The following is a 20,655-nucleotide window of genomic DNA, read 5'->3' as shown; positions in this document are numbered from 1 at the left end:
ACCGATTTACATGTTTGGTTCTGACATAGATGTTCATAAGCCTGAGAAAGGATATAGGTTTTATATTGGGGTTCGGGAAGTAATAACCTCAGGACGCGGGTGGAACCGTGAACTACAGAAATCACGAATCAGCATTCTGTACTTACGATAAGTTCTTACACATGAACCGTTTACATTTGCTCCATTTCCAGTATATTGGAGATTGAAATTCCGAAAAACGTTCTTGAACTCGATTGCATCTAAGTAAACTTATTAATCAATGACAATCAGCTGATGATCAAAGCCTTGGAGCAAAAAATATGAAAATAATATTTTCAATTACCCTTCAAACATTTTCCAAAGCTAGTGACAAAATAGCTTAAATCTGAAAAGCCGATTGTTTTCTTTGCCGGAAGTCACGACATAAACATTGGAGTTGCAAGAAATTATCGCAAATGATGTCACCACATCACCATAAACCTATTGTTTAATACATCCAAGAGCTAATAAACTATTCTCATTAGAATAAATATCCAGTCAATTTGTAATTTTATAATTGTCTAAAGAAACTGTCAACGCCTAGATAACAGCATGATTACCGTTATGTCACATAAGAAACGTTAACATTATCGCTACATAAATGATACAAGACATGAAGTATTCATTAACAGTAACGAATCCAATAAAATGCAAAAACACATGTTCTGCTAATCACGACAAATGAGACGGAGGAATTTACAAGACTTTATCACTCCCTCGCAATGAATATTGCCTATCTCTCAAACGTAGATAAAAAATACAAGTCTATATTGCACCTAGATCCAGCTTTAACGAAAACAAACACCAAAGATCTGCAAAGAACCTAAGGAACGAAAAAGTTGACACCACGCACTTGAAAATTTACAAAGCGACATCAACGAAATTGTATGAATAAACGAACACTGCTGAGGGAAGCACTGACTGACGTGTAGAGGTTGCCGTGAGGGTCCAAGATCACACACTAAATCATAAACAGCCTAATACACCGGCGATTGCCATTGAAATGTGTATGATATTCGCCTATTATCAATGGCATGTCCCAATACTTTCACGCGCGCCGCGGCTCGGCCCGCGGAGTGCGCGCACCCCCTCTGCGCACGCGCCGAACTATAAAAGCGCGCTCCCGCCCTCATTTCGCACAGACGCAAGTTGCACTCCAACATAGCGATTCCTGGAAGACACTAGTCTTCCATCAGCGCTATAAATTAATCTTGATAAAAAATATCTATTTCTAACTCTTTCTCTTTCACTTCTGTGCTAACTACAAAACAAAATGAAATCCATGGTGAGTACTTTTTTCTGTCGGCATCATTTCCATTAACTGACAATCAATCAACCCAGTCGTATGGTGTGACAGCAACAAGTTCATTTATCCCATTGTTTGGGGTACTTCATAAAACCATCAAAGGACTTATCAATATCTGAACAATTATGTTCCATAGATCATTTATGCAAATGATACAATACAGTTGGATTGATTAAGTGTGCGCCAGTGGGCTTTCGATAAGTTTATTTATTGTTGTTGCATCTGATATCAGGAGCAATCGCGCACTTTGTTATTTTCACGTAGCGCCTTGCCCAACGTCCGAGTTGTCGGCCGAGCCAGGATACCTGACCTCTATTCCGAACAACTAGTACTTACATTTCTGTATCCACTAAAACCGACTTTACTAATAGTCTTGTTATCAACTAATTAGCATACTACAACTACAAAAACATACCTTTAACGGAAAAACAAACACTATTTGCATAAATTAACTTCAAACAAATTTTAATTGTACTAATTCACCGAATCTTTTTTATTTCCAAATTCATCTAGTAATTGTAGTCAAAAAGCGCATAACAATGTGAACAAATTATGAGCATGCGTAAGTAGGCTTGTTTCAAAATAAATGCATACGACTACAGGTCAGTGTCAGATAGCACACAGTTTTAATTTCGCGCTCTATTACTTACATGCCTTGTGTTACTAACTGTAATTTTAACTCTAAATCAAAATACTAAATCTCCTCTTAAAAGCTTCTAACAATGCACATATCACTAGCTTGCTTGTTCTCATAGGAGCATTCTTTCTTCCTTTGTCCACCATTTTCTTCCTACCTTTTTGTCTTTTTCTGTTTATAGTTTTTCTCAGCATAAACTCCTTTTTGAGCTTTAGCGATTTATTTTATTTAAAACGACAATTAATTTCAGTGCCAACCAAGTTTAAAATTTTCATTCATTTCCTTATCGTTGTGAATGCCTATAAAAATAAGTAATTGTTTAATTTTAATTGGACACGTAAAAGCATTTCCTTCACGCGATCTTGAGTAAACTACAATATTTCGTTCAACGTTATTTATTAATTAGCATTTTATTAAAATTCTAAAAATTCGTTGCACGATTTTTTTCACAATTTTGGCCTAATTCCCCTAATGGGTGTTTATGTTCGGTCGAGTGCGTTGCCTAAATAGCTTAGTGCGTTTACGTAAACGTGAAAGATCACGTGTCGTAGTAAAATTTGTGAACTTGCGTAGTATCGGTAAGTGTATATTTTTGCAACGCAATGCGGTTAAGGTTCCGTACCGTCGCCCGTGGCTCGCAAAGTGAATCAGAGCACAAATAGCCCCGCGCGCCTCCCTGCCCATGTCAATGTCACTCACTTGACCAATTGTACATACAGATCTCTTAGTCTAATACATATCTGGTAGTCCTTAGCCTAGATAATCCATACTGTGAAAGCACTTGAACTAATTAAAACTGACGGTAATGATATTCATCCGACTACAAAAGCAACTCAAGACATGTTGCGAATGATGAAATCCAATTTATTTAATCAATTTGAATCACATTTAGATAAACTTAAATAAAAACCTATAAATCGATTGGCTAACCGAATGACACATGAATAATCACGAACTAAATAAATTGTCGCAACAAAAAATATCGGAAAAATATTTGAGTCACAAATTCAGACCCTATTCAGAATTCAATACTGTAAAATCAATTACGCATAGGCATTTTTAATATTGCAAGTCATAGAGTACATTTAACAACCAAAAAAGTACTGAGACATATCTAGACATTATTGTGTTGCTGTATTTTGCAACACTTGGTTAACTTGTTTAAAATTGTCATGAAAGAAAACAGAAAGCTCACCCAGAAAAGCTTTTCCTATCTAATCGTGGGAAATCCCAATGTTTCCGGTTGGACGCCATTTTCTTTGTTGATTTTCGAATTAGTAACCATCCAAATTATTTTTGTTGGACAAGGGGATACCCAATCGAAGGCATGATTCTCTTCTCTTCTTTGTCAACCAAACCTTGGACATTGTTTTCACAATTTATTAAATAAACATAGGACGGTAAACTAAAACAGCTTCTTCGACAAAGAAAGCCTACGAGGGCCGCGTTTCATCTGTTCATGCTCCATTTAAGTTCACAATGTCAACCAGCCCAGTATTCCACCTCATTCACCTTGATATGCGTTATTAACACTTTTTCTACATTCCTAGAGAATGTGTTCCTACGCGTACTTTTATCTATCATCAACTGTTCCGTGTTTCAACTTCTCAAGTCAGCTAATTTCATCATCGTCAAAAATAAGTTTGACTTATTAAAGTTCAACAAATGCTGAATTGTATTTTCCTATCTGCATCCATTTATTTCAATCTGCTTTTGATAAATCGACCTTTCCGTTCAAAATGCACTAGCTTAATAATCTTAGGTTTTCGATACGGTCTCTCCCACAATAGCTAGAGTAGCCGGCCTGTAATCCCACGGCTCGCCCTAGGACCACCCACCGACTTTACGTAACATTTCATTATGTAGATCGATCAGTTATGATTTCATCTTGACGTCATGTATTATCATATCGGGAATAGCATCGGAAACATGGATCATGATTGGAAATTCTTCGATTTGTTTCTTTTGTTTGTAACTTCATCAGGTACCCTTTGGTTCTAGTTGGGCGTACTCATAGTTAGACTTTATTGTAGCTATTTTGACTTTACTTACAAACAAAGGCATCATTCATCATCCACCTGTCTTGTATCTCAATTGGCTCTTTGCAATAGCGCATGTATGCTTACAATCGCATTATCCTAGGTCTTCGTAAGACAACAAGGGGGTATCGAAGCGTGACGGTCATTGAGCATGATCGCTTTGGTTTAATTGTCGGTAGGCGCGCCTGCGAGTGTCGCTCGCCTCGCCGCTCACCGGTGCTTTTTGCCGGCATTCCTTCGCGCACCAATTTAGAAGGGCAAGCCCACGCAACGCCCCACGGCTGTGTTATCGATATCCTAATTATGTTATATACGCCCACCGTCATGTGGGTAGGTATGGGAACGCACCCTCGATCCCGGACTTTGATAAAAATATCTGTTCTTCATTCAAATTTCTTAATTAGAAAAACAGTTTATAGGCTGCTTGCTACCGACAATGTTTTGTTTCTCTATATTAAACAAGCAAAGGTAAAGAAGTCACAAGTGAATCTTGCATCAGCCTGACAGCCATTAACTTAAAAGGAAACAACTTTTCCGCGCATAACTTAATATGCAATTCATAAAGTTTTGCTTTTCAAAATAGCATTAATAAATGTATCATACAAACAAGATTTTTTACTGAACACAAAACAAAAAACACTGTCGTTCGATATCGGGTTACATTTTTTTGTCATATTCTTTGTTTAACTCTCAGTTTAAAAATTGAGTTAGATATAAATCAATCTAAAACAGTAGAAGCAGCTAGAAAAAAAATAGAATTCATAAAAAATCCTAGTCAATTACTGATGTGATTAAGTTGTATCCGAATTGCAACGCCTATCCATTTATATTCCACATGTTCACGCGTCGTTCAAACATTAATTACTGGCTACCAAAGAGGTGTCACATGTCTATTTAGCTCATGATTTAGAGTCCAATTAACTACTCAACGCTGATAATTCGATATTAATCATAGCCTGTCTAAAATATCCGAATATTTAATGAAAATTAATGATTTTTTTACCCTTGATTCTCCTGAAACTACGATTACTAGCATTAAATAGAGATAATGTCAAGTTCTCGCGTAAAACGACGTCTAGTCTTCTTGTGGCGCATTTCTTCCCAATTCAAGCATTCCAGCATTAACAAAGTTTGTCTCGTATCGCCTACACTTGCTCTACTGAACTAAACACTAATCAGAGCAACACATACATCTAGAACAAGTTCTGTATAAATTAAACCGTCACATAACATTTAAAAGGGCAAATATACATGTTATGGTAAAAAATGCAACATTCTGTATGACAAGCGAGGGTAACCAGTTGCTGAATGTGACGGCTCTGGGCAGGTCCGGAAGGCGCACTTCCTGCTCCTCGACCTTCGGCTGGCCTTCAGACCTTGACGCCATTCACTCAATGTGCCCACTTTTATTTGGAATGGTTCAAACGAAAGCGTAGGCGACAATGTGTCGCACGCGTGATCAGAATTTGTCTTAGATGCTCTCCCTCCCTAGTAAAATCCTTGATCCTCTTTTGTTTTAATTGCTTATTTCCGAAGAAAGCATGTATTTGACATTGAAAGGGAAACACATTATTCAATAATTTTCCATTCATTGAAATCGTTTCGTAACTCAATTCAGGAGTCAGTGCAGTAAAAAATATGTCTCAAGAAATGCCAACAGCTTGTCCATTAATTAATAAAATCCAGTTGCATGGCGTTTTGCCGGTTTATTTATAAACTTAGGTATACGTGATTGCAATACCAAGTCGTTGACACGGAACAATAAACACTTTTTGTTTAACTCCAAACTTCCTAAGCCACAAAGGGACAAAAGTGTGTCGTTACGGAATTGATCAGATAAAAATATGGATTGCGTCACAATCCGTGAGTTTTCAAGGGCGGCATTTTCTCCAGACGTTGCAACGCATAAAGATTTTTGTGATTACGTGCAATTTACCTTAAAGCGCATCGTACATCGCAGACATGTCATGTTATGAAATTTGACCCGTGTCGTGATTTGCAAAATTTTAGAAACTCTGACAACATAATTAAGAAAGTTTCTGACATAGTAAAAGGGACAACATCACTTTCTTTCCAAAGTCCTTTATACGCAAAGAATTCTTCAAATAACTTCACTCAATTCCATGATCTTGTACAAATAACAGTTAATTCCCATTGTCAAGTCGACCAACTCCGTAGGTATCATGTTCTGCATCGGATTGCATCAGCGTGACCCGCGTCGGCGGTCAGACGGTCACATGTAGTTCGGCCTACGAGAACCGCAAGCCCTGACATGATTACGTGAACTTATCCAGCCGCCCCGGCCGCCGCAGCATTCCTCACTCACGCGCTCCTCTCGTCAACACACTTCAATTTTAACACGCTTCAAATAACAATTAGGCTAGTCATTATCCATATATTCAGTTTATAGCGACGCAGTGCTAATATCATGTTCCGTCCGCGTGATTTATTACATTTCCAACAACGCATTTTTTTCATATAGCCTTTATATGAAAAACAATTTAGTCACGGCCATGTTTATTCACGTTTAAACTGCAAAAGTAACCTGATTTATTAAGTCATTATGTTACTATGCCTATTTAAGTTTGACCTACAATCTGACACAACTAATACCTAGAAACCGAGACAGCTTAGGATTATTTTCAGAATATAATAATAAGCTCCGTGTACTAGCCGACAGGTTTAACAAACGTTTAGCAAATTGAATTAGTGCCAGTGTTCAACAGACCTAAACGGCCAGAACTTGAATTAGGCTGTGTTACTTAAAACATTTATCGCCTAAGTTAACACGAACGTTTGAACTAAGGGCGGTTAAACACGGGAACTTGACTGATTGATGAGCAGACAGCTTTCATGACGGCACCGTGAAGGATCCATCAATCATTACTTATCGATGGTTTCTATCATGTCTAGTCTACTGTTATCTGTAATAACAAAATTATAAGTCAATGGAGTTGCAGTGATAATATAGCAAACAAAGAACACGGTATAAATAATCTAGTACTAACTGTAAAATGGATGCAAATCGTTGTTATTCGTTGCCAATAGCACTATAAAATTAAAACATAAATGGCCCATAAACTATTGGTATTTGAATTTATTAACATAAAAGATTTAGTTGCGTTTAATTGGTCATAATGCGGTAATAAAAGCCAAACCGTTTGGTAGCAATGAAAATAAAAATAATGAAATAAATGGTAGCGGTATTAAACCGGTCCATTCGTAGCAATGTTATTGATGTTCTAGTAATGAGTGCATTTCTATATTAGAGGACGCGCCCAGTTCGGATTTGCTTACCTTATTCGGTATCTCCCAGGGGTATTAAGTTCTCGATAATCGATGGCAATGAATTGAACTCGATCGCATGTAATGGCATTCTTCAGTTATGCTGTCACTTCTCGTTAAACTTGCTCCAGAGCATTGCCATAATTTATAAATGACCTTTATTCACGCCGACCGCGACGATAAAGTGAGAACTTAAAATGCATGTAATGTGTGGGCTTTAAATACAATGAGCATGTAATGACATTTATTATTTTACTTTTAAAGAAAATGTTAAGGATAAACAGGAAAACAAAGGATCGCTTTTGAAAGTTATAATAATTCACCTTCTCAAAATGAATCCATTCTTCTTCGTTTGCTAGCAAATGCTATCACACTTTCTTCCTCAGCTATTTCTCTTTGTCCCTATACGATATCCTGAAGCTAACTTTTCTTTGTTTCACCAACAATACTACTTTAAAAGCTAAGCTTATTTTGAAAGCGAGTGTTTCAGCAATCATTTAAGCCTACAGCTGAGTGACGCCGACACAGGCAGTTATCACAAGACACTTGAGTGCTCGCCTGTGCCGCCTACCGAACCAAGCCTAAGCACGACTCGCGATGTTGCATTCAAATTCTAGCATTGTTTGTTTCTGTACTCACTTTGTCATTCATATATTCGAATCGCACTGATAATAGACTTCGGATTTTGTTTAGATATTTATTTAAATTCAATTCTACATTAACTTCAGCTTTATACAAAGGTTCCATACTCCAAGCTATTAAGTTTCTGCGTATCAGTTTGCGAAGTTCGTAACATATTTAGTAACGCTAAAATATTTGAAGACTCCAAACAAGGCATCAAATCTGTATCCATTTTCTAATCTTCAACCCAAATCACACATAAGCACAGACATTATGACCAAAGACGAATGCCAGTAAACCTGAGACAATCTCTGTTCTAAATGTCGGTCAATGCTTTGCATGCTGTACTTGTGATTGTACCGGTCATAAAGTCAAGTAAACGTTGCATAGCCAACCGACACCTGACCAGAACGGGGGCGACTTATCATCGACAACGAGAATTATATAAATATTGTATCAACTTGTCCGAGATATAATGAGAGGGCAGGGAACAAGCAACGCGGCTTGCAATTAGATTCGGTGTACCGCGGCAATAACTCTGAATATTATCGCCTTAATAAAGGATATAGTAGGCTCGGTGCCGCCGCGCCGCAATAACTTTAGATCAGATAGACTAGCGCACAATGCCTGATAACGATCCGTTGTAAATGAAACTCGCTTGTCCACAACTAAACTAATTGTATCCATGTCGAACCGAGGAACCTTACAAACTATTACATAAGTTGTCATCTTCCGCAGATTGTTGTTGCTTGCTTGGCGTTGGCGTGCGGCGCTCACGCGTCCGGATGGGCTGGCCCTCCCGCCAACATCGCGCTGTCACAAGACGGCCGCAACATCCTCGACACCCCCGAGGTAGCGCAGGCGCGTGCTGCCCACCTCGCCGCGCTCTCGCAGGCTAGCCAGAACAACCCCAACCCCCAGGACGATGGCTCATACGACCCCCGTTGGGACAACGAAGAGTACTGGCAGGGCGCTGAACAGAACAAGTGGAACGCTGCCCCCGCCGGACAGTGGAACGGTGCTCAGGCTCACAACCAGTGGAACGCCGCCCCCGCTCACAACCAGTGGAACGCTGCTCCCGCCGCACCCGCCTGGAACGCCGCCGGCCCCGCCCCCGCTCCCGTTGCCGAAACCCCTGAAGTAGCCCAGGCTCGTGCCGCCCACCTCGCCGCTCTCAGCGCCGCCAAGGCCGCCCCTGCTCCTCAGCAGTGGAACGCTGCCCCCGCTCACAACCAATGGAACGCCGCCCCCGCCCACAACCAGTGGAACGCTCCCTCCCAGTGGAACGGCGCTCCCTCATGGCAGTCCGGTCAGGCCCAGCACCAGCCCGCCAACATCAGGCTAGCCAACGACGGCTCCGGTATCTTGGACACGCCCGAGGTGGCCGCCGCCCGCGCCGCTCACCTGGCCGCGCACGCGCAGGTGGCGCACGCCGCGCCCGCGCACGCTCCCCAGCAGCACTGGTGAACTGAACTCCTCTCCTCTCCTCTGGATTCCTGGACTATGAGCTAGCTCGTAACGTGTGTGACCGCGCGTCGTGCGCTAGTTTTCCGTTGAGGTGTCTCTCTTGTTTTTCCTCCGATCTCTTCTTCTTTTAGGAATTATACAAAGTGCAAGTGCGTCAGCCTATTCTTTCCTGTGGCTTTTTTGTTACTTTTATAAGAAATTTCTATTGAACGAACTTTTTGTACATAATAAATAATTTGTATGTATGCGTTATTAACGAATTATATAGAACGGAAAATACTATGTTGTTTAAATCATAATAATCGATAGCTACCTATCGTACGTAACATTCGCCGGCAAGGCTAGCCGGTAGCATACCGATCTAGTAAATGACGTCAATTTACCCACAATGAAGACTTGCAAATAACTAGAGGTGATGTTTATAAAGTGATAAAGCTAAATGATCACATATTCATCTAACAAGAAGCAATCCTGCCACCTGGGCCCTAATTCAACTAATTTAAATAAGATGACACGAAACTGCCATTCTGACAAACACTAATGATCATCAATTAGGTAAATGGACTCAACTGTGCCACATTTTGAAGATTCTGCTGGAAAATAAGGATTTAGTGTTGATGGAATCTAGTAGGGGTTATATGAAGGTTTCACAGCAATTATGAGCTAAGTTCAATAACAGTTCAATAACGAGTTCATCAATCAGCGAATCTTGAACCTTGAATAGCACCTATTCCTATATGTAAATACAAGGTGACAATGATTAAAGCATCTGTCCCATAAATCACAGAATAAGTAGTTCCATACATTACATTAAATACACTTTAGCTGGTATTATGGAAGAATTTCATCACAACATATCTGTTGATGATGATAACACAATTCTACTCATGGATTTACGAATATTTCTGCTCAGAACATCCTTCGTCTTTCCGCATAAAAAGTAGAAAGAATTGGCAATATCAGATATGTAAATAGATCAAAAGGTACCTATCAGTCGATGAATAGTACTTACAAATTATTCAGTGAGGACATATTATTATAAGCTCAGGTACTACATCAAGTATGCTTCGCTTGAAGTACAGGGTCAACTTGTCACATAAGCGCCGCGCCGCCCCGAAGCTTTTTCTCCTACTAAGAATTGACAATAAACACATAGACAGTCGCTTCCAACAGGTATCGGTGGAGATCAAAGGGGGAGGCCTATGTTCAGCAGTGGACGTCCTATGGCTGAGATGATGATGATGATGATGATGATGACATAGACATTGTTAAAACTTTTATTTAAAAAATATTGAATGTTAAAAGCTGTAGGCATTTCGTAGATTTTGTTGTTGACTACTAGGAAAGTAGCTATTGTTAAACAAAATTCTACGAACACTCAACAAATGAATGGAGTAAGTCAGTTATTAAATTGAAATTAAACAGAAATAAAAGTTTTGAACTGAGGTTAGCAGTCTCGTAACCATAACGTGACATGCTATGACGACACCGCATAGATCTCCAAATAGATAATGCACCAGTTGAAGTAATTCTCTGTGTTTAATTTATAAAAACGCAACAGCAATTAACTTAGCAAAACAAACAGTCGATAATGATAGACTAACTAGTGTGCATCACACAATAGACAATAAATTAACAAAATACTTAAATCAACCAAGCAAAGAAACGTAAAACTATTTTAAATTTAATCAAACAAAAACCCGCTAATAGTTAACGCTATCAAAGTTCTCGATATAAATCTAATTTACAGCAAATTACATACTACAACATCAAAGGTTCGGTGACTAACTTACGATACGGCTAAGACTCATAATTACGATCACAAGACAGGACGACAATTTACAGGAAAATGTATAATTTTGCCATCGAAAACTAGCGATGGAGGCGGTGCAAGGTCGATCTATCAAATGATAGACGCAATCAAACGATTAGACAGCAAACATTTGGTTTGGACAATTAGGTTGCCAACGCCAATTGGATGTCCACAGAAGAGTTTTTGTTGCCGGCACACGTGTAGTTTCGCATCGTCGACAACACTCGGCAGACATTGTCACAGGCACCACAAAATGATGGTCTATCCCAACAGAGAATTCGGACCGCGTCCTCCAAGAGAACATAAGGACATGTTTAGAAAGGTAAGCAATTTAAACATTGCATTCCATTTGTTATTTCCAATTGTTAACGTGATAAAATCACTGAAAGAGGAAGTTACATAATGGCATATCGTAATTTATCTGACAGCAAAATTATTGGGCTCAAGGTAAAGAACCACCGCCTTGGTATGTGTGGGACACCAAGATACCGATCAGCAGGAGTAGAAGCGAAGTGAGTCAACGTTCAACTATCTTACTATATTCAATGCTTTGGTGATACATAAATGTGGGAAAACTATTCTGACCTAAGTTCTGAACATAGCCTTTTAAAAACGAGCTGAACTCAGAAATTCGAGACTGTACCTACAAATCTATAACCATTAAATAATGTGCAGGAACGACCACCTGCTTCTAAAAGCACAAACAACTTGGAAGAAGGAACCAACACTTGTGGTAGCGATCTAAGAAATTACCTCCTTACTTCCACATTACACGGCCTGCGGTACATCGGCGAGCGAAAATTAACTTGGTTTGAAAGGTAACGTAGCTCTTTGTTTTACCCCGACACGATGTACATGGGTCTTCTTCGACGTTATTAAATATCCATCACCAACTTAACAGCATCCTCAATTCATTCAATCCACAAAATTCAACCTCATAAGAAAAAAAAAACACCAATTATTAGGAATGCCCTTTTTATATATACCTTTTTTTGAATTTCAGCTGTCCTACAATGGGTTGAAAAATGTTGCTTTCAGATTCTTCTGGTTAACAGCTTTCGGCTGTTCTTTAGTAAGTGCGAGCTTCTTCATACTGAACATATACGCGAAATGGCGCTCGTCTCCCATGATAGTGAGCATAAACCCTGAGAATATGCCTCTGAACAACCTGCCCTTCCCTGCTCTCACTATATGCAACGTTAATCAGGCTAAGAAATCCGTTGCGGAAAGATATTGGGACTACGGGTAAGTATGTAGCCATAGAGATATTGAATTGAAGAAAGACCACACAAGTAGAGATGGCACTTGCAAACATGTAGGTCCTGATATCATGTAGGTAAATATCTAATACATTGTTCAGACTACGAAAAGTTGTGAATCTATCGTCAATTTATCCCCTAGAACTACCTAAACTGGAAATAATAGGAAACGAAGTTAAGCCAATTTTACGGTACGGGAATAGCTCGTTAAGCCTTCTATAAGTTGATGGAGAAAACAAGTCCTTTAGCAGTAGCTAAATATGTCAATAAAAATGCAACTGCAGTCGGAAACAATTTAAATAATTGGCTTATCTACTACCTAGTTCATCGATCCAAAACACTGTTGCTCAGGTTAATTATAATTATTACAAATACCAATTTAATTATATTGCTTCAGTGAGAAATCAAGCGTTCAACGATTCGAAACTGTTTAGTACCTATATACTGAGGCAAAAGAATGATTTTCAAAGTGTGTAATATTCAGATGGATAATAATATATTTATATTCAAAAGCATGAAACAGGCAAATTAGTTTAAAGCGGCCTAGCAAATGAAATAGATGGGCTGTGTAGCTTTTTTAGGAAAACACCTACTTGTGAATTAAATCACCCTTCGTCTACCATAACATAACATATTTTCATAGTCTAAAGTAAGTAAACCTAAGGTTTTGATCTAAAACATGTGTGCCAGGGATCCAGTCGACAAAAAACTGCTGATGAGTCTGTGTTCCACAAAGGACGACTCCGAGATATTTGAAGATGACATCGCCGGCAGCGCGGACTGGGATCACACCAGATCGTTCCTGATTAACGTTAGTAAACTTTTTCTTCATATCCCTCTCATCATCATCATCATCAGCCTATCGCAGTCCACTGCTGGACATAGGCCTCTCCAAGTGCACGCCACTGAGATCGATTTTCAGCTTCTCGCATCCAGCTCCTGCCAGCCGTCTTGCGCAAGTCATCACTCCACCGTGCCTGAGGACGTCCTACACTACGTTTGCCGAGGCGTGGTCTCCACTCTAGAACTCGTTTACCCCAACGGTTATCGGTTCTTCGGCTAATATGGCCAGCCCACTGCCACTTCAGCTTGCTGATTCGGTGGGCTATGTCGATGACCTTGGTTCTCTGACGGATTACCTCATTTCTGATGCGATCCCTCAGAGAAATGCCGAGCATAGCCCTTTCCATAGCCCGCTGAGCGACTTTAAACTTGTGAACCAGCCGTACCGACAGTGTCCACGTTTCGGCTCCGTAAGTCATGACAGGTAGGACGCACTGATTGAAGACTTTTGTCTTTAGGCACTGTGGGATCGACGATGTTAGGACTCGACGTAGCTTCCCAAATGCAGCCCAACCCAACTGAATTCTCCTATTCACCTCGTCTTCAAAGTTGTTTCTACCTAACTGCAATGTCTGCCCGAGGTATACATATTTCCGAACAACTTCGAGAACGGCGCCGTGTATCGCAATCGGTTCCGGTAGAACATGTTCATTGAACATGATCTTGGTTTTGTCCAAGTTCGTCCATAGTCCGATGCGTAGAGAAGATTCAGCCAGGTCGTTCAGCATCTGTTGTAGGTCCTGCAGCGTTTCCGCCATGATGACGATGTGTTAATGTGGCTCTAGAATCCTCATTTCCGGGATCAGGTCGAGATGCATGCGATGCGTATAACCGGCCATAGAAATTTTCCACTTCCGAAAGGACTGCCGGCACCGAAGAAACGACTTCTCCACTTGTTGTGGTCAGCTTCGTCAAGTGGCTTCTTCCAAGAGATTGTACGAACACCTTTGACCCCCGATTCAGCTCAATTGCTCTTTCAATGGCAAGAGTATTGGAGCACCGGAGGTCGCGTCGTACGTGCTTGTTGATCTCTTGGTTCAGAGCCCGCTTAGCTGACGAAGTGACAGGCGGGTTTTCACGTCGTTTCTTCATAAGCCCTAATGTCTCTTCCGAAAGCTTTGATTTCTTGCCCTTACGCTGCATGTTACAGAATCTCGAACCTTCCTCCCTGAGGATCCGAACCACATATTCATGGTTCTGGTTAACGTCTGTTGTGGTTTCCACGGCGGCAAATCGGTTCTCCAGATTTGACTGGAACGTTTCAGATCCTGTCATGGTTTGGAGCAGTGTTGGTCGGAGCCTGGCCTTCATCAGACCGAAACGTTCGGCCTTGAAGTTGATATTCAGAGAGCCTCGGACAAGTCGGTGATCGCTCCCGGTATTAAACCTATTGATCACGGAGACGTCTCTGAATATGTGCTTCTTGTTCGTCATGATGAAGTCAATCTCATTTTTAGTCATAGTGTCGGGGCTTTGCCACGTCCACTTCCTTTGGGGCTGCTTTTTGAAAAAGGAGTTCATCAAAAAGAGCCCCTCGCGTTCGAGGAAGTTGACGAGCATTTGCCCCCTATGATTCCTGCTTCCAAATCCATGGGATCCTACTGCCGATTCGCCGCAAATCTGTACTCCCACTTTAGCGTTAAAGTCCCCCATGACAACGGTGTAATGGGTCTTTGTAGTGAAGTGGAGGGCCCTTGATATATCATCAAACATATCCTCCACTTCATCGTCTGAATGTGTCGAGGTCGGTGCGTACACTTGCACTACCTTGAGGCTATACCTATCGGTGAGCTTTATGATAAGGTACGCTACCCTGTTCGACACACTAGACACCTCCACAACGTTATCAGCTAGGGACTTATTAACCAGAAACCCAACGCCACCTTGGGATTGTTGGTCTCCCTCTCGGAAGTACATTAGGTGACCTGATTCGAGGGTTATGGTGTCCTCCCCCTCTCTTCGAACTTCACATAACCCTAATATGTGCCACATAATCTTCCCAAGTTCCACCTCGAGTTGCGCCAGATGCGAGTCAAGCCGTAGCGTGCGGCCGTTGTACGTCGCAAGAGTCAGTTGTGTTTGGTGGCCTCCCGTAACCCGGAGATTCTTCGCACCCCCTGTCCCGCCGTAACCACGGTCACCACCGTGACCGGGAATAGCGGAACTGCCGGGAACTAGGGGCCGTGGCTTTTTTGTGCTGCTCATAGAGGTATTTAGCCTACTGCTATCACGCTGGTCAGACGGGTTGATAGAGGGTTTTTTTTCGAGTTTTCCTTCTCTCGCACTGGTGTTCGGTGCATTTTTGACTCCATTAGTCGACTTCTACGACACCCACTGGAAGAAGGGGTAGCGACATATGTATTCTTAAGCCGTCGCTACACGGCTATCCCTCTAACCCTCTTATATTCTGTTTGATAGACGCGATAAGTTTTGCCATATCCCTCTGTTAGCCAGTTTACATGGTTATAACAACATTCACACACTTCTTATTCCTAACATACTTCAGGTGTCTATCCATCTTTTCCTTTTATACCTCTCACTCTCCTTCCATCCACTTTAATATGAAGATACTCATGCACTATATGCATTTTTGATATAGCGACAAAGCTGACCCAAAATTAAATTTAGAAAAGGGCAGGAGGATGGTGATTTTATAACTCGAACATTTTTGCATTTTTCTTTACGCAATTAGGCAAAGCTAGTCCCAGCATTAACTGCGTTTTACCTAGGCATAAAGCGTGATTAGAACTGCAAATTATTATAACAACTTGCTAAACTGATTTCTAAATAGCTAATAGTTTAAAAATAGCATTCAACGAGCTGGAAGCTAAGTAAAGTGGGGTATTTTTCAACAGTTCGTTGTCTGAATGTCAAATATTTTAGTTTATAACTTTGATAGTTATAAAGTTGCTCATGAAAAGTTTCATTTTTAAATTACGGCTTATAAAATTCTTAATTGGCTTAGCCATCGTTGCTTTGTTTTTATTGTTTAGGAACGATCTAGCTTGCCTAGATAAAAGTGAATTCTGGACCAGATCTGATGTAATTATACTGAGTATACTCGTAATTTACATGCCCACCAAAACAAAATATGGGTATAAGCCGGCGATATTTACTTTTTTCCATACTGCATGAATTTATTTGCAAAAAAGACACCCTCAGCTGCCAAGAGGCTAATTAATAGCAAAGTGGATTACCTGCATTAGTCGCTGCAATCAGAATATAATCAGAATATGACAAGGGGGATTTAAGATTTTAACAATATTTCATATACCCGTTCAGGTAACGCAGCCATGCAGTGAAATGCTGGCGAAGTGCATCTGGGACTCTTCGGATGTGAACTGCGAAGATCTGTTCAACGCACAGCTTACTGACGAAGGCCTCTGCTGCACCTTCAACGTGGTGCATCGGAATAACATGTTTCGAAATCCGTAAGGAAAAAAAACTGTTACCTACTCTAGGAAAGGTCTAAGGCCTATACCTTTTTATCGAATTGAAGATTGAGAAAGTTGCGGCACACAGACCATTCTTGATATCAGATAGGTGAATAATAAAATATTTGTATCTTGTTTACAGGCGATCATTGAACGACTTGAATCTAACATTTCCATCACCAGCAGTAGATTGGACTCCTGAAGGTGGCTACCCGCCCGATGCTCCATCTGACGGCTTTCCTTGGAGACCTAAAGGTACCTATACGTATAAAGTATAATAACCCTTCAAAATGTGGAGTTAGTCATGAGAGACCTCGTAGACTGATGTATGCTTTTCGCTTGAAGGAATTGGCACCCAACATGGCCTCACCCTGGTTCTGGATGCAAATGTAGCCGAATATTATTGCGCTTCCACGAAAAGTGCTGGCTTCAAGGTTTGGTATCACTTGCTATATATAAAACTTAATATTACCACGATTTTAATGACATTCGTTTTGCAGATCCTACTCCACAATCCTACAGAGACGCCGAAGATAAGGAACTTGGGGGAAATTTATGGACCAGGACAAGAAGCGCGGATCGCCATTTGGCCAAGAATACTAGATGCTCAACCTTCGTTGCGGACAATTGATATTAAAAAGAGGCTATGTTTATTCTCTAATGAAAAGGAATTAGTATTTTTCAGGTAGAAAGTGATATTTTATGAGTTTGCGTTTAATTAAAAAATTAAAGATGATCTGGGGACTTGCAAAATATACAGTGTAACTGTACACTCAACACTCTTAAATTCTCAGACATGATTTTCTACGCGGCTAAAGCGAATCAAACTGACGGACAATTACCTACAAAGATTCACACAACTTGATGGTCCGTGGTCAATTAACCATAACACGATGACGTCACATTACATCATGTAACTGTAATTAACCATCAAGTATGTTATCTATTACGTACAATCAAATATTCCATGTTTCCACAGAACTTACACTTTGAAGAACTGCGAAATGGAGTGTGAAGCGCGAGCCATGTTGGACGTATGCAAATGTGTCTATTATTATATGCCCAGTGAGTATAAAAAGCAATTATCTTACTACAAAGTAAAAAAAGGAGTATCTATGTACAATATACTTTGTTCTGGTATGTTACAGAAAACAAATCAACGCGCATTTGCGGGAAAGCTGACGCGAAATGTTATTCAAATATGAGCAGAATAATGCCAGACGGTGGGTGGGCTTTTCATTATTATTTTAGTTTCAAATGCCAATTATGTGGTATTAAATGGCCTTTCAAACCTGCACATTGAGAAATAAACCTTAGGAAATTCCGGAATAGGATTTTTTTCCACCACGTCACCACTAGCCAGTTCTCAGCTTCGGTGACTGTTCCATTAGGATCTAACAACTACAAACACTAAACCAACGCAGAAACCTAAAAAAAATAAGATTCCTCATCTGTCCCAGGTCGTGACGTAACATGCGAGGAGTGTCTGCCAGCATGCACAGAGATCGCCTACATGGAGCGGCTGAGCGACGCGCCCCTCAAGGCATCGCTGGTGGAACAGCTAGCCAAGAGCCTCGGCAACAGAACGCCACAATACTTCACGTAATAACATTAAAGCTTTCCGCAAATAACATTGAAGCTCTGAAGTTGGTTACTAACAGCCAATTTCTTCATCAAAAGTAAAATCCAAAGTAAAAATCAAAGTAATGTCTAAAGTAAAAGTAACGATCAAATTCGCTTTTTCTATTAGTTTTGCTGACACTTTAGCCTTGAAAAAACGAATTTGACCGTTACTTTTACTTTAGACATTACTTTGACTTTTATGTTTGATGAAGAAACTGGCCGTAAGAGTTTATTATACGGACAAAATCTATGACCAAAACGCCAAAACATACCTAACTGGCAAATCGCAAGGGAAAACGGCTGACTCCAAGGCGGGCAAGTTATTTAACGAGACTTGTAGATATATTTCACATTGTAAATTTTTAGTCAGCGTCAAAAGTAGTTGATTTTGGCAAAATTGCTGGTATCTAATAAAATTAATTGGTAACATTTCCTTGCCGCTAGGCAGGCAAATATGTAGGTAGATTGAGGCCAGCGGAAGCTAAATTATTTAGACAGGATATTAGGCAATTCCAAAATCAGTTTTAATCAAAATAATCAATTTAGGAACGAGTAACAGAGCAGGACCGGAAATAGGTTGTGGGCGCATCCATCCGATATGGCGAAAAAATATAAAATCACATGCATTCACATTCATTAAATACAGGAACATGAGTATACAGGGAAGCATACATACATTGAGGGAGAGTATATGAAGTACTAAAAAAGGAAATATACATATAACTAGAGTACACAGCAAGAGTACACAAGCCAGAATATTTAGGGTAGTAGCACGGAGGACAAGGGTAGTAGGGATAGAAGGGAGTATTTAAAAACATAAGGGAGTTCATAGGGGCAGTACATAAAGAAGTTCATAACAGAAGTACGTAGGGGAGTATACATATAAGGAAGTGCCTATAAAGAAGACAAATAAGTGTGACGCCATAAGTAAATAATTAGGGTTGCCCACAGCGCCCTCTACGGTAGCTTCGTCGCTACACTATGTGCATGCCACCTGTAAATTCTAGAACACCGACAGGATTCCTTCAAAAATCATTAGGAAACCAAAAATATTAATTGTTATATAACCTATTGAAAACAGGGAAAACATGCTGGTGGTGCACTTCTTCTTTGAAGAGAACACATTCATGAGATTTACCAAAGGAGAAATATTTGGCCTCACTGAATTCTTATGTGAGTATTTTAAGCAACAATTACCAATTTTCAACATTTTTTTCCCAAAGACCTAGTATCAGTTGTTATTATAGTCTTACATTTTCCTTTGGTTTTAACTAACTGCAAACAAATAGATGTGTGATATGTTTGTGCGCGATTATCTAACGTTTGGTTGAACCGAATTTGATGCAGTTTTCAGCGTTGTATTTGACACACTTAGGCCTCATTTACGGAGACGCAGGGCGTCGCGCGTTGCGTTGAGCGGCACGGCCCGCACTGAATTCAAATATATGGCGTTATATGAGTGCGTTTACGGAGAAGCGATTTTAGAGGCGTTTTTTTTTTTGCGGCCGAGCCCGCGGATGGCACCCACGCGTCCCACGCGGCTTTTATCGCGGCGGCGCACGCAGCGGCAATTCTCGATGAAGCTATGTCCGAGGCGGAATCTTCTGTCCGTCTTATTTATTTAGATTTGATCGAGGCGAGCGTGCGCCGCCGCGATGCCCGCCGCGTGCTTCGCTACACGCTAGAGGAAACCGCGGGCGCCGCGGCGGGCTACGCCACGCTTCCCGTCTCGCTTCTCTATGAACATGGTCGTATATTGCTATAAGTTTGTGTTTACGCGTGCGATGATGCGTGCCGCTTCACGCGCCGTCCCACCGTGAACAGAAAAAACGTCCGACGCTCCGCGAGTCGCCACGCCACACGCGACGCGAGACGCCCCGCGTCTCCGTAAATGAGACCTAAGAAGATGGTTTAAAGTATAAATTGAATGTTGAATTCGATTTTTCGTTTTTTTAAAGTTACCTCATGTTTCATATCAATAATTTCGCTTTTTACATACTATTTCAGCGAACACAGGCGGCTTGCTGGGACTGTGCATGGGGTTCAGCATGATGAGTGCAGTGGAACTTCTCTACTACTTGACACTGCGCGCACTTTGCATAGCGCGTCGGAAGCCTCATAAAGAACCATTTGTTAAATAAACGCACAGCTAAATTGTCTATGAATCAGTCTTTAAATTCACCTTCCTACTTGGTGTAGTGACAGTGGCACATATCTGACATAGAAACAAGTTGGCCAATGTATGGACAATGTACACTCTCTAATATGTGACAACAAGTTTTAATAGAAAGGAGTTAATAAAAAAAAGTA

At 40.6% G+C, this 20,655-nt stretch overlaps 2 protein-coding genes across 2 annotated transcripts; both read left to right on the top strand.

Moving 5' to 3' along the window:
- The first annotated feature begins 1,162 nt into the window (after positions 1-1,162).
- On the top strand, positions 1,163-9,652 carry LOC124639724 (pupal cuticle protein-like). The gene is made up of 2 exons (XM_047177184.1): positions 1,163-1,303; positions 8,645-9,652. The coding sequence occupies exons 1-2, from the start codon at positions 1,292-1,294 to the stop codon at positions 9,371-9,373; spliced, it is 741 nt and encodes a 246-aa protein (XP_047033140.1). The 5' UTR covers positions 1,163-1,291; the 3' UTR covers positions 9,374-9,652.
- Positions 9,653-11,351: 1,699 nt separating this feature from the next.
- Positions 11,352-20,506, top strand: LOC124639763 (pickpocket protein 28-like). The gene is given in 15 exon segments (XM_047177231.1): positions 11,352-11,372; positions 11,374-11,508; positions 11,615-11,698; positions 11,862-12,004; positions 12,225-12,431; positions 13,136-13,256; positions 16,571-16,719; positions 16,865-16,977; positions 17,068-17,156; positions 17,223-17,407; positions 17,702-17,787; positions 17,871-17,945; positions 18,183-18,324; positions 19,427-19,518; positions 20,353-20,506. Coding segments are annotated over 15 exon segments (1,776 nt in total). The 3' UTR covers positions 20,487-20,506.
- Positions 20,507-20,655: the final 149 nt, after the last annotated feature.

Source organism: Helicoverpa zea, chromosome 19 (genome assembly GCF_022581195.2).
Source record: "Helicoverpa zea isolate HzStark_Cry1AcR chromosome 19, ilHelZeax1.1, whole genome shotgun sequence".
Classification (NCBI taxonomy): domain Eukaryota; kingdom Metazoa; phylum Arthropoda; class Insecta; order Lepidoptera; family Noctuidae; genus Helicoverpa; species Helicoverpa zea.
This window is presented reverse-complemented; position numbering and strand designations above follow the sequence as displayed.